The sequence below is a fragment of the Echiichthys vipera genome (genome assembly GCF_963691815.1).
Source record: "Echiichthys vipera genome assembly, chromosome: 8".
In the NCBI taxonomy this organism is placed as follows: domain Eukaryota; kingdom Metazoa; phylum Chordata; class Actinopteri; order Perciformes; family Trachinidae; genus Echiichthys; species Echiichthys vipera.
This window is the reverse complement of record NC_139833.1, coordinates 29,242,954-29,265,602: the sequence shown is the minus strand read 5'-3', so window position 1 is coordinate 29,265,602 and position 22,649 is coordinate 29,242,954. Positions and strand designations below refer to the sequence as shown.

Genomic DNA, 22,649 nt, shown 5'->3' with positions numbered 1-22,649 from the left:
AAATGGATTTGTAACTACAGCAAATCAGAGCGTTCAGCTACTTAGACGTGACTGTTTGATACATTTAACACAGCCACGTCAAGGTGAATTCACACTCTGGCATCGGTTCCGATTTTACACAGCATGTATATGCAAATGCAAGTTCATTTGGCTGGCTTTGCTGTTTTAATCAGGGTCTGTTGATTAGCGAGAAGGATGGAAAAAAAAAATAAACAGAGCCATGTGGTGAGTAATGGCTGAAAGTTGTTTGCCTTGCTTGTTAAGCTTGTTTGGCTGTTCCATCCAATATCACTTTGTGCACCCCCCCTCCCCCCCCTCGCCACCTTCAACAAACCGTTCTGCATCACCCTCAACGCACAATGCAGCCTCCTCAAAGGGCTTTCGTTGCCAGGGAAACCGTCACCCACAGAGACATCCCATGACAGCACAGGGCAAGGGAGGAGGGACGGTCAGAGGGCTCGGAGATGAAGCTCTGGCCCTGTCCGTTCTCCAGGGTGCACCAGACCTCTGGCCCTTCCCCAACACACTTGCCCCTTCAGTGACACACACAAACAAAACGCACAAGGCAACAGTACATCTATACACACAAAAAGACACATATCAATGCACCAGAACACCCAAGAAAGAGCACGAGAAAGAAATAGACAGAGTAAAAGAGAGAAAATACACAACTTTCTGATTCAGAGTTATCATCTGAATCAGCATGCGTGTGATTAATTGAAGTAATTTATGCACAATCTCCAGTGACTCCATGTATGGTTCATGATTTCATTAAACTGTAACTTTAATTACTTTTCTACCATCGTAACTTTAGAAATGTCTTTAAAATGTCCCACATTTCGTAATGAGTCCTAAATTTAATGGATTGCTCAAATAAGGTTTTTGGATTTTGAACAATTGCATACTTAGGCATTGCATCTCCTTACTAGGATCTGTTGCATCCTGAAATGCCTTGCATTGAAGTCTTTTTGTGGCTATGATCTTTTATGTGAACTCTGTGAGAAACTTTGAAATCTACTTGAACCCATTAGAACTTCTCTTTATTTGTTAAAAATAATGCCTTAGTCCTTTAAACAATCACACTAATTTAATCTGCTTTAATAGCATTTATTAGGCTGAAAACAGTCAATATTTTAATAATTATTATTATAATAAATGGAATTTAGTATTTAAAGTGAGCTATGTGTTGCCAAACATAATTACTGAGTTGGCTACAGCAGCTGGCCAGCTTCCAAAGCCTGAGCTGTACTCCCTCCACCCACCTCTGACCAGGCCTCTGTCTATTCAAAGTTGTGTGCTACTTTTCACTCTCCATCTCCCACTGTACTGTACATTTCATGGCACGTGGGTTATATTACACAGCTCCCTAATTACAGCATCATGCAGGGTTTAGTAAGCTGTAACATTGAGACAGACTTCATGTAAGACAGTTTAAGGGCCTGTATACACGCCATGTTTTTTTTTGGTACCCTCATATCCATTGTTGTTAATGAAAACGTGTGCAAGGCGTGCTCAAACGCAAGAGGTGTGGTGTATTTTTCAACAGCGTCCAGAGTTAAACAAAGATCAAGGTCAACACAGTAGCACCAGACCAACGCCCCTCAGGTTTTCCAGGTGGTAAAAGATGCATATGTACTGGCCATAATGCTTAGAAGTAGGGCTGGGTGATCGTTTAGCCACTTTCAATGGAATAATAATGGAAAAGTTGTAATATCCACAGTTCCATGAAACCGAGTAGGTAAAAAGTGAATCAGTTGAACTTGAATATAATTATGCTTCATAAAAGAGGACTATTAAACACACTTCATCTGTCAGTGCAATCTGCAACAGCTGCTGTAGCTCATATCAAACACTGGCTGAGTCAAAGCAGTCCATAGAAACAAGGCTCTGTGGCTCACGTGTAGTATAACACACACACAGAATGGAGGTCCATGGTGGTATCTCAGAGGAGGAGAAGGTTTTGCCATCATGTAATCCCAGTCGATGCAGCCCTCTGTCAGCAAAGCAACAATCAGCTGTTGTATTAATCGCCCTGCTAATGACACAATTAGCAAGGATGTGGAAAAACAGCTCCACAAACATGAGAGGGCTCTGAGACAACACACTGATAAGGCCACAATATGCAACATGCACAGTAACACAGCAACAAACAGCTCATACATTCTGACTTAAAGGTAATAAACTCAAAGACTTTAATTACACGGGCAGTCGGCAACATTTGTTTGATCATATTCACTGAAACCGACACTATGCTCCGACAGAGCAACATAAATCATCTGGGTTGATAAAAAAAAACAAAAAAAACAAACGAGTCTCTACGTGCACCTAGAGCCTGTTGTTTTTTTCCCAAAAATCCACCGCGCCCATATCATCCTGTCTACTCAGCACAGACCTGACACTCATGCTCAGTAATTGCACGTTTCACAGATCCCCCCTCCCCCCTAATGCATGTTATAATATCACAGGCACACGCCTCAAGCTTAGTCATACGCTAAATGACATTAGCAGTTGCTATCTATGAGTAAGTTAGCCAGCCTACCTCCATGCGTGTTCTCCATGCTGTTTATTGATGAAAGAAGAAACAGGCGCGTTCACAGGAATCTGGTGCACGTGCACTGACGAGCACTCGATTGGAGGGAGCTGAGGAGCTCGGTGGTAGAGGGGGAGGGGCGGGGATTGTAAACATTTGAAATTGACTGAGTCAACTCGATCTGCCAGACTTGGTAACGGCAGCTTTAATTAAATGTATGTTGAGTCATCTGCGGCAGAACATACACACATATAAGTAACATCTCACTGTTTCTCTCTCCTCTCTCTTCCCTTACCTTGTTTGCTCCAGGCTCAACCTGCTCTCATGGAACCTCTTCTTAACTGTCCTAACTATCGTACCTCTTACAGTTTCATTCTCAAACACACAGACATGTCTCTGACTGAACTCTGCACTGACCTTTTACAAAATGTCTCAGATACCAACCCCCTGCCAGCTCCTGGCATGCACTCACTGGTCCCTGCTGATGTACTACACACTTAACACACACATGCAGAAAACCACAGTGCAGAGGATTCGCAACTGTTTTTCTTGGTCTTAATGTTTGGTTAATGCTGGTGGAAGCTGCGCCTTATTGTTACTGCAACCAGGCTCAGAGACATGCAGTTGGACTCTTGTCATGATATGAACTGAACAAAGTTATATTAGGAGAAGGCAGTTTTTCCCACAGAAGAAGACCACAACTAAGGTCAAGGTATGGTCGGCCAATCAACCGACGGATTATAACTCCTTTGAGTGATTACTTCCTCTAGCCAGCAAGTGTACGGCTGGATTGTCAGTTGCAAATCTTCTATTGAGCATAAATCAGTAAACGGGCTAGTAAATTAGATTTTGCCAAGTACTAACAAAAAAAACAAAAATCAGTCTCACCCTGCACTGAGTGATGCTTGATCTCCCCTTGTCTCAATGTCGATTGTCAGCTAGACTGACTTCATGTTCAAAGAGTCGCACTATACTTCCCTCAAACAGTCCCACTATTAAACAAAACAAGTAGTAATTATGTTCAGGATGCATATTCACTACTTTCTTTTTTTTATAGAAAATGACCACCAAGTGACACTACACATATTATGCAATATGATGACTGATAAAAGTCTCCTAATTTCCATAAACAGATTTTGCATTTGAATGTAGAATCTGAATGCAAGACAATATATGGTCTTGTTTCTGTTTGTAGTCCGAGTAGTATTGACCAATCACCTTTGAGCATGCTTTGGTTGAATGCAGGTAAACAGTCTGTGTGGAGAGCAAACGAGGCGGAACGCATTGGCCGTCATGCAGTCATGGAACTCATTGTATCGTCTTACAACGATTCAGCTTTTCATAAGCTTATTGTTATTATTTATCTGCAGTCAGATGCAGGTATCTGTTTATAGGGATGCCGTCTCTCAACTCCATTCTTGTGTCTCAAGATACTTATTGGACTGTAAATAAGGACGAGAAAATTTTGGCCTGGATATCCTCTGGCTACACTGGAAAGTCTGAAATATTAGGGCGCACTCACACTGTTCTTCCGCACTGCGCCCCGGGCTTTAGGGTACTTGTCCCCCCCTCCCTCTCCCGCCGCGCCCCAGGCCCGTTTGTACTCACACTACCTGGGCCTCGCGCAAATGCTTCTTGCTGTCCATACGTCATCATGCCGTAACACGTCACACGCATTGGTTGACGTCATCGCGATGCGTCGCTTTGTTTACAAATCTTTCCATAGACCTCGGAGTTTTTGAGCGTCTTGTCGACTGTTTTTGAACCTTTTCATCCAAACAAATCTGCAGTAAACACTCCACCTCCGCATCACACCAACGTGAACCTTTTGCCGCCCTTGTTGTTGTTGTTGAATGTCTGCGCATGGTCCGTCCTTCTATTTTCTATGTCCGAACAGGCGCACATAAATAACGTCAGAACCCTCGTAGGCCTCGTGCTCGTACACGTGCGCACGCTCGTGCTCGTACATGTGCAAACGCGCTCTACAAAAGCCCACCTCTCTCAGACGGGCCGTGTACGGCCAGCTGGCCGCAGTTATGCGCGGAGCGGGTGCACTCACAATGGTCAAACGCACTAGGCTTGACCCGAAAAACCTGTTTTGGCCCGGTGCGGAAGGACAGTGTGAGTGCGCCCTTAGATGCTGCTAATAATGTTGTCGTCAGACAGATTGTAGCTGTCCAAAATCCCCCATTACTGTTCACTATAGAGTTAGCTTTGCCTTAGGTCTGTTATCCGAACCCTGGAGCGTTTCATCAGATAGGGGTGAGAAAACTCATCCAAACTCAGGTGCGGACCAAAAAAAACAAACTCAAGTCTGCCTGAATATGCGGTCACTTCCAAGTGCACTACAGTTACGTTCACTTCTGGTGAGAAGCGATCTGACCCAAATATAGGAAGGGAACCAAAAACAAGGTCAACACATCATAATGTCTCTCCCTCATCACAACCCTTCTCTTTTTGAGGGTGTAACATATCTTGGGTAAAATCTTTCCAAATTGTTACACAAGAACAGATGGGTGTTTTGAATTGAAGACATTTTGACTTGTCATATCAGGAAGAAGCATTACATTAACATTACAAAGGCTTAGTATTCAAATGTAAGCCATGATGGTAAACCATCCTGCACAGGAGTCTGAAACTGAAGCAGCTCAATGGAATTCAACCAATTAGTCATATTATCATTTACACCTGTGCTTTCCCCACTGTGATTTGTCTGAATTTATTCTGTGAAAAGGCCTACAGATTCTTTCTTACAACAGATATGTTGTTATGTTATAGCAGGAAAAGCACAGGTGTAATAATTAACATTATTATGAAATTATAATTCATTTGAAAGTCTTGTTCTTAGTCTTTCACATTCAACCTGGAAAACTGTGCAGCCGATTATACTCGTTATAGTGTACCGGGCTCCCGGTCCCTACTCTGAATTTCTGTCTGAATTCTCAGAGTTTCTATCAAATTTAGTCCTTAAAACTGACAAAGTAATCATTGTAGGAGATTGTAATATTCATGTGGATGTTGTTAATAACAGCCTTAGTACCGCGTTTATCTCTCTATTAGATTCGATTGGTTTTAGTCAGTGTATACATTAACCTACTCACTGTTTCAATCACACCCTCGACCTTGTTTTGGCTTATGGTGTGGAAATCAATGACTTAATAGTCTTTTCACAGAATCCTATTTTATCAGACCATTATTTAATAACTTTTGAATTCATATTACAGGACTACTCACCTCTGGGCAAAAGTGTCTACACTAGATGTTTATCTGATAGTGCTGTAACTAAATTTAAGGAAGCGATTCCATCTGCATTTACTTTAATGCCTTATCCTAATATTCAAGAGTCCATCACTAACGTTTGTCTCTCTGAAATTGACCATTTTGTTGACAGTGTTGCTTGCTCACTAAGAAAAACAATCGACTCTGTTGCTCCGTTAAAAAAGAAGAAAATAAAACAGAGGAAGTTAGCTCCGTGGTATAACTCACAAACCCTTGAACTAAAACAAATATCGCGAAAATTAGAAAGTAAATGGCGCTCTACTAAATTGGAGGAATCTCACTTACCTTGGCATGAAAGTCTAAAGACATATAGGAAGGCCCTCCGTAATGCGAGAGCAGTCTATTACTCATCTTTAAGAGAGGAGAATAAGAACAATCCTAGATTTCTTTTCAGCACTGTAGCCAGGCTGACAGAGAGCCACAGCTCTATTGAGCCATGTATTCCTATAACCCTCAGTAGTAACGACTTCATGACCTTCTTTAATGACAAAATTATAACTATTCGATATAAAGAGCTCATAGTACCGTATCACCCAACTCGATCACTGCGCTCAGAAAATGCAGGGCTACTTGTCGTTCCTAGAGTCTCCAAAAATAGAAGGGGAGGCAGAGCCTTTAGCTACCAAGCTCCTCTCTTGTGGAACCAACTCCCAAGTGTTATTCGTGAGGCAGACACTGTCCCCATATTTAAGAGTAAACTTAAAACTTTCCTTTTTGATAAAGCTTACAGCTAGGGCTTACGAGCTCTCAGCTGTGTTGCTGTTGTTATTCTTAAAGCTGCGTCCGTTCAGTTTAATGATGCTGCTATAAGCCTAGTCTGCAAGGGGAAATATTACCTTTCCTAATACTCTGAGATTCTCTCCTCTCTATGTCATTCATGTCTCATCAATGCATGTTATTAATTCAACTTCTTCCCCGGAGTTGTTTGTGCTTTGTCATCTCCGAGGTCTCTGCTGATCATGGTGATGCCTACTGCCGTAGTCCTGTGGGTCACTGCTGATTTTGGTAGTGCCTGCTGCCTTGGTCCTGTATATCAGGTCCCTGCTGATGGGGGTGGTGCCTGCTGCCGTGGTCCTGTGTGCTAGTCTCTGCTGGTGCTGGTGGTGCCTGCTGCCCTGGTCCTGTGTGTAGGTCTCTGCTGACGGTGGTAGTGCCTGCTGCCTTGGTCCTGTGTATCAGGTTCCTGCTGATGGGGGTGCTGCCTGCTGCCCTGGTCCTGCGCGCACGTCTCGGCTGATGGTGGTGATGCCTGTTGCTGTGGTCCTGTGGTCCTGTATGAAGGTCTCTGCCGATGGTGTTAGTGCCTGCTGCTGTGGACCTGATTGTTGGTCTCTGCTGATCGTGGTGATGCCTGCTGCCCTGGTCCTGTGTGCAGGTCTCTGCTGATCGTGGTGGTGCCTGCTGACGCTTCCTGCTACTTCAATAACTATTAGTCATTTATTCTGTCACTACTTTTATAAATAATAAAATCTGTAGCCATAAAAACACCATCAGTGGTATGTCTTGCTGTATCGTAGCTGCTATTGCCCCTACTCATCATTTTGTCATAATTATTTTCATTTTCATGTTCTGTCACCTTGGATGTGCGTGTTCCTGCTGTTCTGCTATGCAGACTGCCATAACATGTGGGTCATGTTCACATTACTATAGATATTGTTATAGTTACTGTTACTCGCTGGCTGCTTGCATCTCTGGAAGTGTGTCAGTCTCTCTGTCTTTTGTCTATCTTTGTGTTTCTCTCTTTCTCTCTCCTTTTCTTCCTCCCCAACCGGTCAAGACAGATGGCCGTCCTCCACAGAGCTGGGTCTGTCCGACGTTCCTGCCTGTTATAAGGAAGGTTTTCGTTGCCACCGTACTCTATGGGGGAATTGTTGGGTCTTTACCTACTCTGTAAAGTGTCCTGAGATAACTTTGGTTATGATTTGACACTATAAATAAAATTGAATTGAATTGAATTATTAATGACTGCATTCCATTTATGTGAGCTAGTTTCAGGGTTCTGGTATTGTGCATGCTGGTTTACAGTCACGGCTTACTGGGACACTTGATTAGAACTGATGCATTATTGATGTTATTAGTACTTTTACTTAAAGTCGCAGTCTGCAATATTTGTTTGATCATATTCACTGAAACCGACACTATGCTCTGATAGAACAACATAAATCATCCGGTTTTAGAACAGGCGGCTCTACGCCTGTTGTTTGTTTTGCCAAAAATCCACTGCGCTCGTGTCATCCTGTCCACTCAGCACTGAGCTGACTCTCAGTCACCGTTCGTACACCCTCCACAGATCCCCCCTCGTGCATGTTACAGTATCACAGGCACATGCCTCAAGCTAGGCGTATGCTAAATGACGTTAGCAGTTGCTATCTATGAGTAAGTTAGCCAGGCTACCTCCATGTAGCGTTTTCTCCATGCTGTTTATTGATGAGAGAAGAAACAGGCGCGTTCACGGGAATCTGGTGCACGCGCACTGACGAGCACCCGATTGGAGGGAGCTGAGGAGCTCAGTGATAGAGGGGGAGGGGCGTGAGAGTTGTAAACATTTGAAATTTGACTGAGTCAACTCGAACTGCCAGACTTGCTGACTGCAGCTTTAAGCTATTACTTTTCTTACTATGACAAGTGAAAATATCTGATGTGAAAGAGCTCTATTTACGGTCTTTTCCCAGGTGTGTGCCATAGGTAGGTAATTAAAAGTCAGACCTGTTCCCATGTGTGCTGCCACTTCTGACCCTAGTATCCCTTACTAGTCATTCATCCAAAGCAGAGCTATATAATATCCATGAGCTAACAAACCAGAATCCCTCTTTTTTATGTGTTCATATTGCTTCACTGGATGTGTTTGGAAGCTGTTTAACCCTAAGTTACTTCTGTGCAGCTAGTTTTATTAATGACTAAAAGTAATAATGTTTAACAATTGAATGAGGCTTGTCAATCTTGGTATTTGATTGTTTGTTCCAGAGGTTAGAAGGTGATTCAACCCTCTGAGACTAAAATGATTCAATGAAGGTTGTATTTCCTTTTTGATTTTGATTATACTTGAGTACTTTGTATGTACTTACATCAATTTTGATTATAATATCTTTTGAGTTTTCATATTTAAGGCTGTAACATTCATGTTCATAAAGAAAAACCGGTGGTGAGCTAGAAAGCATTCTTAAGCTTCTTTTACACATCTCTCTCTCTCTCTCTCTCTCTCTCTCTCTCTCGCTCTCTCTCTCTCCTTACCACTCCTCTATCCACACAGGATATAAAATACATTTGAATTTTCCCTCAATGCTTTCTCACTGCTGAAGCATTTGTGTTTTTTTCTCACCTTATTTTTTCTTTCTTTCTGTCTCTCTCTTTTTTTTTTTGCAATTTTTTTTTAAAGACTCCAGTCACATCCGCAATCCCGCGGCCCTATAAGGAGCTTTCACGCTTTTTGGTTTGCTTTAGATGTTTAATACCCCCTCTCTTTTGTGTCAGGGAGCCGGAGAGGCGTTAAGAAGCGCTGATAAACCCCACTTAGATCCCTTCCTGGCCCGTCACCCCGGCCTGCCGGGGCGCTTTAGCAGGGAACTGATCTGTGACGGCCTGCCACTCAAACTGAGCACTTCTGAAGGCTGACACAATGGAGTGAGCAACACACCAGAGGGCCGTGGGGTGGGTGGAGAGGGAGAAGGAGGGAGGCTGATGCGGAGGAGGGAGACAAGGCCAAAAGGTGCCCTGAAAGAAGGCTAGAGGAGGGGCCAAAGTGTATCTCCTTCTTATTCTTCTCCTCTTTATCACTGTATACAATTTTACCCTCCCTACCACGCTGCTCGCTACTGTAGAGCTCACTTTTTTTTCCCGTGCCTCTGTGTTGGTTTTACTGTTCATCTTCTTGTCAGCGGTACCCCCGTCCTCTGTCCTTTTTCCTCCTTCTCTCTCTCTGTGGTCGGGGCTATTGGTCTGGCAGCTAGAGATGAGAGATTGAATGAAATGCAGAGAAAAGATGGTCGGGTTGGGGGTCCAGATAGGGATCAGTGGTGCATCAAGGTCTGGGTGCTGGTTAGTTGTGTGGTGCATCCGCTGCTGCGATGCGTCATGGGTACAGCCCGAGCCGGGCCAGGCCAGGAGCAACGGAGCCCCAGGAGGCACAGCATTGTGACTGACAGGCAGAGGGAGGGGGCATGTGGCCACTGCCGCAGCCGTCGCCATCGCTTTCCCAGGGGGCCATGGGTGGGTAGCGAAGCCCAAAATGTCAGTGCTGATATCTGTGCAGCTCTGCTCGTATCACACTGCTGCAGCTGCCTGCCATCCACCACATCCACTCATTCATACAGAGACATGGGAGCATTAAGCACACACACACACACACACACACACACACACACATACAGAAATACACACACACACACACACACACACACATACACACACACACACATACACACTGTGTTTCCTTACCACCTTCCACAATCATTCACTACTATTCTGTGGAGCTATATTTGAGTACACACACATGCATTTATTCTTCATGAGATGTCTGCAAACACACATTCTCACACACACACACGCACGCACGCACGCACGCACGCACGCACGCACGCACGCATGCACGCACGCACGCACGCACGCACGCACACACACACACACACACACACTTTTACTCCTTACATCTTACTGTCTTTCTCCTCCTCTTTCTCCTCCTCCTCCTCCTCCTCCTCCTCCTCTTCCTCCTCCTCCTCCTCCACACATTGTTCCTCTGTCAGTTCTACCTCAGACATTCAATCATGCAAGTGCTTCCCTGCTCTTTTCTTCCTCACTGCTGGAAACAATTTTTCTAAAAGAAATGTTTTATAGTCCTACCTTTGTCTTTTCTCACTGATCTCAGTCCCTTTCTATTTAACCAGGCTTTTATTTTGAAGGGAGATATGTCAGAATCATGTCCAGGGCAGCCATCGAAAGAAGTTCTGGTTGCAAAACGTGCTTTTCTTGTTGGGGATGTCATTTTTTAGTGCATCGTGTGTACTCTGTGGTTTTATCTGGACTTTGTATCCGTGTGTGTGTGCATGTGTGTGCACTGCCTTCTTGTCACAGCTGGATGATGAATGTGCTGACAGTGGAAGGGTCAGTGTCACAGACAGTGTGGTCAATTGCCCCTCGTCCCCTGAGTCTAACCTTGAGCAACACTCCCTAAAGAGTCTCAATCTGCCATTAAGGCCTTCGCCTGCACACACACACACACACACACACACACACACACACACACACACACACACACACACACACACACACACACAGACACACACAAACGCGCGCACACACACACACACACACATGCGCACACACACACACACACACACACACACAGACATTCCCCAGTGAGTGTGTGCCATTAGGAGCTGGCAGGGCCTGGTTTGACAGAGAGCGATTAGCTCCCTATCATGTGTATTGATCACCGTGTCCTGGCTGCTTCTCCAGAGGAGGGGCTGTAGGGGTTTTACAAGGTAGTTAGGGCACACACACAAGCAGTCACGTCTGTGTTATCGGTGTGTGCATGTCCTTGTTTGGTTATAAACATTAAAACATATAGGAATTGAGTTTTGAGCGTATTACAGTTTCCTATGTTGCATCATGAATTTTATATAAAGTTGTTACATGTTCCTCTGTGCGTGTGTGTCATTTCTAGAGAGAGTGTTTTCCCAAAGGTTTACATACAGTTTTGGCATACATTTTATGAAAACATTTTAAAATTCTAATAGGATGAGCTTAATAGTTACAATGATGCATTCTGCTCTACAGACTACAAACCTAATGTCTGGGTGGAATCGGTAATTCATTACATAATTGGATATTTTTCAGAGCATGCACTTTTTTAAAACTAATACACAGACAACAACTGGGGTCCAAGCCCACAATGCATAGTGTGTGGATTTTTTAAAAGCGGCAAGAACGGCACAATAAAATGAGTTTACCATAAAGGCAAATGAGGTTTGAGCTCACCCAAACTGTATTAAACACCTTTAACTAGCTTACAGTGGCTACATGCTTAAGTAACTGTCCCAACTATTAAACAGCACCAGAAAATATCCATATCTTGATTAAGATTTTTAGCAGGCAAAGGTTAACAAAGGTCGCTAACTGAGACTTCCCTTCCTGTATGCTGGTAATGATGAAGGCCTTCCAGTGGTTGTCTGGTTAAAACATGTAAGCATACAGTATGTATAACACATGAGGATGACATAAATAAATATAAAGTTTGTTTCACATACTTTGAGGATTCACTTATCTAAGTATAAGTTGTTGTCTTTTTTTTTTTTTAGAAATGTTTTGTCATATGTAAACAAGCTAACAGCTAAGGCCGCCTGCTGCCTAAACCCGCCACGCACACAGTAACACATGAACAGTGAGAGTCATTTCCTCCTTACCCGGCCTGTTTAGCTTCAACAACACATTTTTTAGGTCTTGTAGTGAAAAGAGGAGGTCTCTTATAATTCATCATTTCAACCTCATGATCAGATGTTCTTTGTCCATTGCAGCATGTTCAACATGCGTGGATAAAATAGGAACCAGGTGTCCAAAAGTTCAACTGCAAATGACACACTGCATCACTCGCAGCCAGTTAGGACATTCCAATTGAAATCAGTGTAATCAAATAGATTGTATTGCTTGCGCTCGCTCGCATAACATTATATGTGTGTAGTAAAAAAAATAAAGAAATTCTTGTTGTTAATAAAGCATCACCTAAAACCTGCACGCCAATCCAAACAGGCTCAGCCCACTATAAATACATTTGCACAACTGTACACGTATCACCTCCACTTCCTGTCTGAGGTGTTCTGTGTTTAATATCACACATGTAGCGTTCTTAGCTCTAACAGCCCCCCTTCCCTTCCCCTACAGCCGTCTTCCTAGGGTAATTTAGAGCAGCTCTTGTTAATTGAGTCTAATTGAAGAACATGAAGGGGGGATAAAGCAAGCAGTCTTTTAGGACATAAAAGACTGCAGCCGCCTCTCAATAGTGCATATTTTCAAACTCTTCCACTCTGATTTAACTGTAAGAGGACAATAGCGGTTTGACACTGATATGTGTGTGTTTGTGTGTGCCTGTGATCTATTTGATTTAGTGCGGCCACCTTCACAAGGGCCCCAGCCTCTTATATCAGATCAAAGCTGCTCGCAGCAGCCTATGAAAGAAAGTGTGTGTGTCTGCTGCGGAGGACAGAGGTGTAGGTGAGGCGGGGATGTTTTCGCGTCTTTTAACCCAGGACAATAGGACTGCAAAGGAGAGAGCGAGCGAGTACTGCACTCTTTGAACTAATGAAGAGGAAACCTTTTAATCTCCTCCATACAGATACCCAACTCTCTCCTGTGACATGGATTTTCCCTCTTTCAAAGTATGAATGAAACAGAACAAAATATTTCATTTGCTTTTTTGCTTTTATTCTCATAAATCCACAGTCTAAGACAAAAAGCAATCCAAGGTGAAAATAAGTCTTCTGGGTAAAAATGGTTAGAGCTGTAGCACATGAGCATCAAGCTAAGGTGTGGACAATAAACATACCAGAGGGAAGTGAATGCAACAATATGTCTAATATTTTAGTGATGAAGTAATGCATTACTGTGTGTTGTGATTTCCAGGTCCACTGGGTGCAGAGGCAGCATAGTCGTCATAGAGACAAGCGAGTTCCTGTGACCAGTCCGGACCACAGTACCAGTCCGGACCACAGTACCACTCACAGTAAGTGAAGAGTAACATACTTCTTTCCAGTGTTGGAGCTAAGGACAACTGAGTTTTTGCTGACCTCCAGTGGGTTAAAGCCCCTGGAGGCTTAGATTCAAATCCAAAGTATTTACATCTTATGTTAATTATTCATAGAAAAACAAGGTTTAAGTTCAGGAAAATAACCTCCTTTATGACTTTTTTAATTCTATCCTCCTATATATTTAAATATATATAATAAAATGTATATTACATAATAATAAAGTACATTTAAAATAGAAATAATAAATAATAGTGATGTCTCATGGTGAGTCTGTTCACCATGATATCTTGGTGCTTTACAGAACACAATTATTTTGCAGTATTAGAAACACATACAAAGTGGGAGTAATACCATGCAAACTTTTTAGCAATTCCACTGTATCACATGTTTTGATAAATCTGAAATATTTGTTATCTATTATCATGCATTTACCAGGTGAAAAATATTATCATAGCTGTAGTTGGTAAGATTATCAGAGGAACAGATAGATTAGCTTTAGATTTATTGTCCCAGAGACATCACAGACACAAACAGTATGCGATAATTACATGTGCTGTGTCTGGATGCATGAGTTTCCATCTTGTCATACTCCACCATACCTGGTGGTATCATTGTATAATTAATACTTTTTGTTCAATTTGTCTGATAATTTCCACATGCACAGAACTAAATGTCTAAATGACTCTTGACCGAATGTTGCAAATAGAATCCTAAAGACAACATTGCCCACCCATGCCTGTTAATGATGCTTTACTCTAAAATGTAACATCATGTGTCCTTTGTTATGAATTCATGTTCAAACACTCAATTTTTTTCCATCTCATACCTCCTCCAAATCAGAAGTGGCTTGTTGTTGAATTGTGTTCTGATATCTAGAGTTACAGTACACAAATTAGAGATCTTACTAAGCCTGCAAGACTGTGATATGATTATCATTTTGGTAAGGCCTGGCTCTGGTTAAACCCTCTGTAAAACATGAATTATTATTTATTTTTAAAATGTATTTTTAAATAGAACAGTATTAAACAGTAGTACAACAGCAACTTAACTAAATAAATATAGGAATAATTATCTTGAAAAAATTAAAGTGCAGCCACCATATTGTAAAATAAGAAAAAATAGTTTAAATAGTGCAGTATATAACAAAAGTGCAACACCAACCTATAAGGTAAGCATAAAAAGTCTTACTGGTGGGAACATCCACTGTGAAGTACTGCCAAACCACCAACAGTGATGCGCTAACGTTAGCTCCTTTTAAAAGGTGATCGATTCTTCTGAGCCGCTCTAAAACAGCAGGTGCCGATGGCAGCACAGTTGTTTTAAGAGCAGCAAAGAAGAACCGTGACAGAGCTAACCGATAAATAGATTCCTATTTCAAATAATTGACGTGGTATCGGATCAGTGCCTGGACTCCAGTACTCACCGAATCCGATGTCCGCATTTTCAGCCGCATCGGAGGTATTTCGGATACTTGTGACGTGTGATTGCTACATAGGTATTTCTAAATGACATAATTTTGACCTTTATGACAGTGGACCTCAATGATGAACACAGTAAACACCTGCAGCTGTTTCATGTCTGCCTAATATTTACATCATGCATATACGTTTCCAGCAATACGTGTATCATTGTGTATTATGTGTTACCACATGTGTGCATTGGGAAGTGGTGGTGTTTGCACAAGAATGCACAGGCTCACGTCCTGCTGCGGCGCTGCTCTCTCTCTCTCACAATGTGTGTTAGCATCCTCACAGTGTCGCTCAGCCTCTGCTCTGGTAGATAATATAAAGGCCGATAAGAGAGAGAGAAAGATGAAAAGGCCAGGATGTGGTGGATGAAGAGAGCAGCTGTATGTGTATTCAGGACAGAGAAAAAAAGAGTGCACGTTTGGACCGATTTGAACTTTTGAAGTCTAATGCATCTTACTAGTACTTTGAGATTGAAGCTGCCAATGTTCAATATTGTGTGCCAGTATTAAATATCTCAAATATGAACACTTTCATGCCAAACACAGTTTCTTGGCAGTGTGGAAAAGCTTCATTATGGGACTCGACACTCTTAATAAAGCACAGAATACAATTAGTAAGACCAGTATTAGTACTGTGGGTGCTATGGTATACAAAATGTACAGTTTGGTCCGTTTTATGTACAGCGGGAGAAACAAATCCTAAAATATAAACATCAATTAAATTCAATTTTATTTATAGTGTCAAATCATAACAAAAGTGATCTCAGGACACTTTACAGAGTAGGTAAAGACCACACTCTATGACTTATGTATGATAAACATAGACCCAATAATTCCCCTGTAGAGTACGGTGGCAACGAAAACCTTCCCTATTACAGGCAGGAACGTCAGACAGACCCAGCTCTGTGGAGGACGGACATCTGTCTGCACCAGTTGGAGAGGAAGAAAAGGAGAGAGAAAGAGAGAACAGACAGACAGATGGACAGAGAGAGGCAAAGACAGACAGACAGAGACAGACAGACACACTTCCAGTAACTATAATAATATCTATAGTAATGGAAATTTGATTTATATGTTATGGCAGTTAATACAGCAGAATAGCAGAAACAAGCACTACTAATGTGTTGAACAATGGTGACTTATTTGTCATAATTTATACAAATTATTAAAAGAAAAAATAACAAATGTCACTACATCAGTAAGGCTCCATAATATTAATTCATTTATCAACATTTGATTGATTTATCATACATTTATTTGGTAGGGGCAGATACAATATACATAGACAGATTGCAACAGTTAACCGAAGCAAGTATTATAATGTTTATAGCATATGCTAATTTGACCAAAGAACAGAAACAGTAAAAGAGAAATAAATAATGGTAAAAATCAGCAAAATAAAATGAGACACAATGAATGCTATCAACGGTGTTTTTTAATCCGTATGTAACGTGTTAACCTGTTGGCTTTCGATGTGCTTTTTTACCTTTTGACAGAGCCATGCTAGCTGTTCCCTTGTTTCAGTCTTTATGCTACGCTGAGCTAAACATCCCATGGCTTTAGCTCCATAGATGGTGTGCAGACTTGAGACTGCTATAGATGTTCACATCTCTATCACAGCAAGAAGGAAAAGAAGCCCGTTTCACAAAATGTTGCATTATTTGTCTTTATTATCAGTGGCCTCTTCTAGTGGTGGGCGATATGACGATATTAGATGGTGAAGGATTCGAACAGACAGATCGAATATTGTCTTTAGGGCACATTCTGTCCACTGCTGATCGATGCTCTGCACAGACGCATCAGGTTTTTGTCCTTAGCCAAATCACACTAGTGGCTAGTCCGCCTCATACCCGCCCTAAAGACACGCGATCAACCAATCATAGTGAACTACAGGCTGTTTGATTCAGAGAGTAGCAGGAAGAAAGTGTCAGACTATCGCATCACATCGATGCTGTCTGTCCACACTTATTCACACAATGTGTGGAACAAACTGTAGAATATGCCCCTGAAAAAGCTGTTAAATGCCCCGCGCACCAGTGGACTACTAATGTGTTTAACAAGGAGTGAGCGCCGTCACTGCACAGAGGCCGCCTTCTGCCCAAAGCTGCCACACACACACAAGGGGCACACACCAGATGGACACTGACACTGTTGCCTGTATTTTTTGCGCTCCATATGAAGCCTGTTTAAGGTGTGTCTTAGCCTGGGTTCGCCTGGAAGGCTCCATAGAAATTTGGCGCCCTACTGAACGAAGTTAAACTGAGATAGCGTGCCGTTCACAGACACCAGAATGAACGGGTTCCCAGTAACGGTCATCCGGCAGAATACAGTACAGTCAGTGCACGTTCGCCCAAAATATGAATATATATAATAGATGTTCAGGCACAACACTGTGTACTAAGGCATTTTTATGGTGATTTTAATCTGAGGGACGTTATGATTCATGATGCCCTTATTTAAGACTACTTGTTTTTCACTAAAAAAGCTGTGTGTCATATCTTTGAAGCTATAAAAATATTATTTACTTAACCAAATGTATGGAAAAAGAAGTGCCATTTTACTGTAAGAGTTATCGGGATCATTTTGTGAATCACAATTAATTTGGCCAGGATAAGCGTGACTAGGATTTTGGCTTGCTGTGCTCTGCAGTAGTAAAAAAGTTACACAACTGGGGATTTGAGAATGTATGTTGTAGACGTGCGTGTGAGAGAGAGAGAGAGCATGGCAGTGAGACGAAGTGCTGTGCCGGGATGAAAATGTGAAGAAAGCGACAGAGAGAGAGAGTGAGAGAGAGAGAGAGAGAGAGAGAGAGAGAGAGAGAGAGAGAGAGAGAGAGAGAGAGAGAGAGAGAGAGAGAGAGAGAGAGAGAGAGAGAGAGAGAGAGAGAGAGAGAGAGAGAGAGGGAGAGAGGAGAGAGAGAGAGAGAGAGAGAGAGAGAGAGAGAGAGAGAGAGAGAGAGAGAGAGAGAGAGAGAGAGAGAGAGAGAGAGAGAGAGAGAGAGAGAGAGAGAGAGAGAGAGAGGCAGTGAGCGCATTGAGAGAAAGGTGCAGGCCTTGATGAGCTGATAGCACATCGACAGACAGCGAGCCAAGCTGTGCCGCAGTAATGACATGCTAATGATATGGTAATCTTCCGACAGTATTCCACCTCACTGGAGAAAAGGGGGATCTGGAAGGCCTTTCACCATTGGTTGTAGATCAGGGACTTCCTGAAGTCAGAGTTCAAAACAAGAAAAAGACACACACACACACACACACACACACACACACACACACACACACACACACACACACACACACACACACACACACGCACACACACACACACACACACACACACAAACCCACTCACATACACTCACACATGATGGGTCTGTGTGCTTACAGGTCCCCAGAGGAGAGAGTCTGCAACTGACAGGCAGCCTGAAGAGAAGAGTGACCAGTCCCTCACCTTCAATGACCCGCTCTGGCCCATGCAGTGGGAACTGGTGGGTGTAATTGTGTGTGTGTGTGTGTGTGTGTGTGTGTCATTGGTCTTATCTGGAAGTCTCTTCTCTCTCCTCTCCGCTTTTGTCTTCATCGTGAAGAATGTTCCTCTGACAGGCATAAGTCAGGCAGGCTTTCATGCGTGACTGTAGAGAGAGAAGATAGAGGGAGGCAGGCAGATTATGGAGAAGGAAAGAGAGGAAGAGAGAGAGAGAGAGAGAGAGGAGGGGAAGAGGGTTGTCCATGTTGAACTGAGACAGATGCCGGCGATTGATGAGGCTCGGAGCAATACTGACACTCAAACCGCACTGCAACAAGACAAGCTCATCCATTCAACAGAATCTCGTTCACTTGATTTGACCAGTATGTGATTGTGCAGAAGTAGTAGAAGCAGTACAAAAGCAGCAGGTCATATGTGTTACAGTAAAGATCTAGCACAAAATATCAACACCAGTTCAGACTATTCAGTAGCTGTATTTACAGCCTTTTTTAAATAAGGAATTATGAATTATTTTTCAAAGATAATTTCCTATTTTTTGTGATATCCAAAGTCACTATGCACAAGTGTGCTTGAATTAAATTGTCCACCTGGGCAGTTGTACCACTTCATTCTTTGTCTTTTCTTTGCAATCTTGATACCTTTTGTTTGTTTGTTTGTTTGTTTATCAAAACCCCTTTTCATGTAACGAGACCAATAAAAAGCCCCTGGCCCGTGTATCAGCTGAAATGAGCCTTTTGCAGATACAGTGCTGTGTGAAAGTGTAACTGCTCTCGATTGGACAAACAATGTCTAAATGATCTTAAAGATTGTCATTTTGTACTTTAATGTCTTTCTCTTTTCATCATTATTGGCTGACAGATGCAACAATATGGATGTACACTTCTATGAAAAAGTGTTTGCTCTCTTACAGATGTCTTCTGTTCTTGCTTTTTTATCACATTTACATGCTTCAGATCATCAAATGAATTTTAATATCAGACAAAGATAACCTGAGTAAATACACGAGGCCTTTTTGAAATGATGATTTCATTTATTAAGGGAAAAAGCTATCCAAAACAACCTGGCCCTATGTGAAAGTCTGGAAAGGGTTACAAAGCCATTTCTAAGGCTTTGGGCCTCCAGTGAACCACAGTGAGAGCCGTTATCCATCCAGCCGTTATGATCCTTCCCAGGAGTGCCCGGCCGACCAAAATGACTTCAAGAGCGCATTGACGACTCATCCAGGAGGTCACATAGCAATACATTAAAGTGTAAAAATGCCAATCTAAGGGCGCACTCACACGTCCATCCGTACCGTGCCCCGTGCTTTAGGTTATCTTGTCCCTCCCTCCCTCTCCCCCCGCGGCCCGGGCCTGTTTGTACTCACACTACCTGGGCCTCGGCGAACGCTTCTTGCTGCCTACACGTCATCACGCCGTAACACGTCACACGCATTGATTGACATCATCGTCATCATTGGCTGCTACCATGGAAACAGAACGGGACAGACAGTCCTTGTCAAACCCTTCAAAAAAATCTTTAAAATATTCATTCAGACTAAATACATTCTTTATGCAAAAGCATACTTTCATTCTGTACCCGTCATGACGCTCTGTGGGTGCATTTTTTTTTAAATTATAGCTTTTGATAATGATTCTAAATATTCAACCTTTAAATCATTCATAAACACAAGCACAGCACTTCCTCTACAAACAGCTGTGTAGCCACTTTTGACTCAAACACCCTTATCAAGTCTACTGACGACACAGCAGTGTCGTCAGTAGACTTGATGGGGAGACTTGATCACGGATACCAATGAAAAGGCCTACCTGAAAGAAGTAGAGGTCCTGACCTGCTAGTGTAAGGACAACAACCTAGTCATAGTCATCAGCAAGACTAAGGACTTGATAGAGGACTTTGGGAAGAAGCAGGATTGGAACTACGCACCCATCTCATTGTGGAGAGGGCGGAAAGCTACAAGTACCTTGGTGACCTGATCACAGAGGGCCTGATCTTGGCACTACATACTGACTCAGTGGTGAGAAAGGCAAGACAGAGACTATTTTATGTTCTAAGCCTAAGGGAATTCTGAGTATCCCCTCAAATACTGAGGAATTTCTAGTCCTGCACTATTGACAGCATCCTGATGGGGAACATCTCCTCCTGGTATTAAAACAGCAGCGAACAGGACTGCAGGTCCAAATAAAGAGTGGTTGGTACGGCTTGAACAGAGGCCTACCCTGCCTAAGTAATATTCACACCAGGGGCTGCCAACCACCTGGGTAACAGCCTTTTCTCCCTGTCGAGGTTGTGAAGAAGGTACACCATGCCAGCAATTATTATATTAGTGTAGCATGCAAGCATTTGATGCATAAATTGAAGGAAGTGACAGGATTACACACACTAGAATAGTATTTTTATGATTTTACGTGACAAATTGAGCGATTGATTAACATGACACATCTAGTTCAGACAAAAGCTTTGTAAATATTACCAGATTATATTCAATAGCTTAATAGCATATAACCTGTAATTATTATAATGTAGGTTTCTGGTATGGTATAGCCAGTATCCCAACATACTCACACACGGGACGCCAGGGCTCAGCCAATCGTCCACAGCGGATGTTCTTGACGGACATGCAAGGGTGTAATCTGAAAGAGCCAGGAGGAGGAGAGGCGGGGTTAGATATTCACCTTGGCAACTGGCAACAGACTGATTGACACCTCAGCTCTCGGGGCAAGGTGGTGGGGTTAGAGTCAGGACGGGGGCGGAGAGTGGTAGAGACATTGAAGGAGAAAGGGGGGAGGAGAAGAGGGGGGATATGAAGCTGTAGTGAAAGAAAAGTCTGACATAGCTTAGTGTCATTTGTAGCAAATAGCCACCATTCTCAATTTTCTTTCTTTCTCAAACTTTATTGTTTATGGTCATCTTCACGATGCATGAAGATTTTGAAAAAGGTACCAAGCAGGTTATGCAGTATAGCTAACCGTAGCTATATAGCTTGATTACATCAATTGAACAATAGAACATAATCATAATTAACTAAATTATTGAGAAAAATGTGAAGCATTGCACCTCTCTCTCTCTCGCTCTCTCTCTCTCTCGCTCTCTCTCTCTCTCTCTCTCGCTCTCTCTCTCGCTCTCTCTCTCTCTCTTTCTCTCTCTCTCTCTCGTTCTCTCTCTCTCTCTCTCTCTCTCTCTCTCTCTCTCTCTCTCTCTCTCTCTCTCTCTCTTTTGCCCTCCTCTCCTGCTCTCGTTCTGTTGTGTTTAATCAGCCTCTGGTGAACGTGGATATTGATTGAGGGTCAGTAATCTGCTCAGGGTTGGTAGCCTGCCAGGACCAGACGTGTGTGTGTGTGTGAGTGTGTGTGTGTGTGTGTGTGTTTGTATGTTTGTTAAAAGTTAGAGTGTACATCCTCGGTTAGCAGTATACACACATACACATATGCACGCACGCACACACACAAACACACACACACACACACACGTACACAAACAAGGCAAGTGGACTCCATTGTATCCTTGCTAAGGCTAAGTCCAGAGGAGCTTGTTCAAAGCTTCTTAAATCCATACAGCATCCTGGCCATGTTTGCTGTGGATAGTGTAAAGTGTGTAAGTGTGTGTGTGTGTGTGTGTGTGTGTGTGTGTGTGTGTGTGTGTGTGTGTGTGAGAGAGAGAGACAGAGAGAGGCCGAGCGAGAGTGTGATTGTTATAATAGCTGAAGGGCTGCTAATATAAACGTAGCGAAGACAGTTTTGATTTTGCATGTGTGTCATCTGCATAAAGAAAGTGTGTGTTGTTTTGCACTTTATCAATACTTTATACGTGTATTTATGTTTGTATGAGAATGTGGAAAAGTGGGTGTGGGTGTGGGTGCGTATGCGCACATACGTACAGTATATATGCTTGAGAGATAGGATTGATTGTGTTCAAATGATTCAGAAAATGATAATGATTCCTTACACAATTCACTGACACACACACACAATTTGCAACTGAACAGATCCACTAAACATATATCTGTGTAAAACATGAATTGTTACTGTTTAAGATAATCCACAGATGATAGTTCTCAAAAAGCAAACTTGCTAAGAGGTTCCTTGGAACATCTGGGAACCTGTTCTTGTTGGCATTAAGATGAAGCCACCCTTTATTACATGGTTTGGAC

The 22,649-nt window shown here is 42.6% G+C and overlaps 1 protein-coding gene across 1 annotated transcript in view; it reads left to right on the top strand.

Moving 5' to 3' along the window:
• The window catches only part of LOC310950634 (proprotein convertase subtilisin/kexin type 4-like), a 228,866-nt gene that overhangs the window by 18,909 nt on the left and 187,308 nt on the right, over positions 1–22,649 (top strand). Inside the window, exons 4-5 of the mRNA XM_083918538.1 lie at positions 13,421–13,520; positions 18,400–18,500. Coding sequence (XP_083774664.1) covers positions 13,421–13,520; positions 18,400–18,500 — 201 coding nt within the window. The remainder of the gene's footprint in view (positions 1–13,420; positions 13,521–18,399; positions 18,501–22,649) is intronic.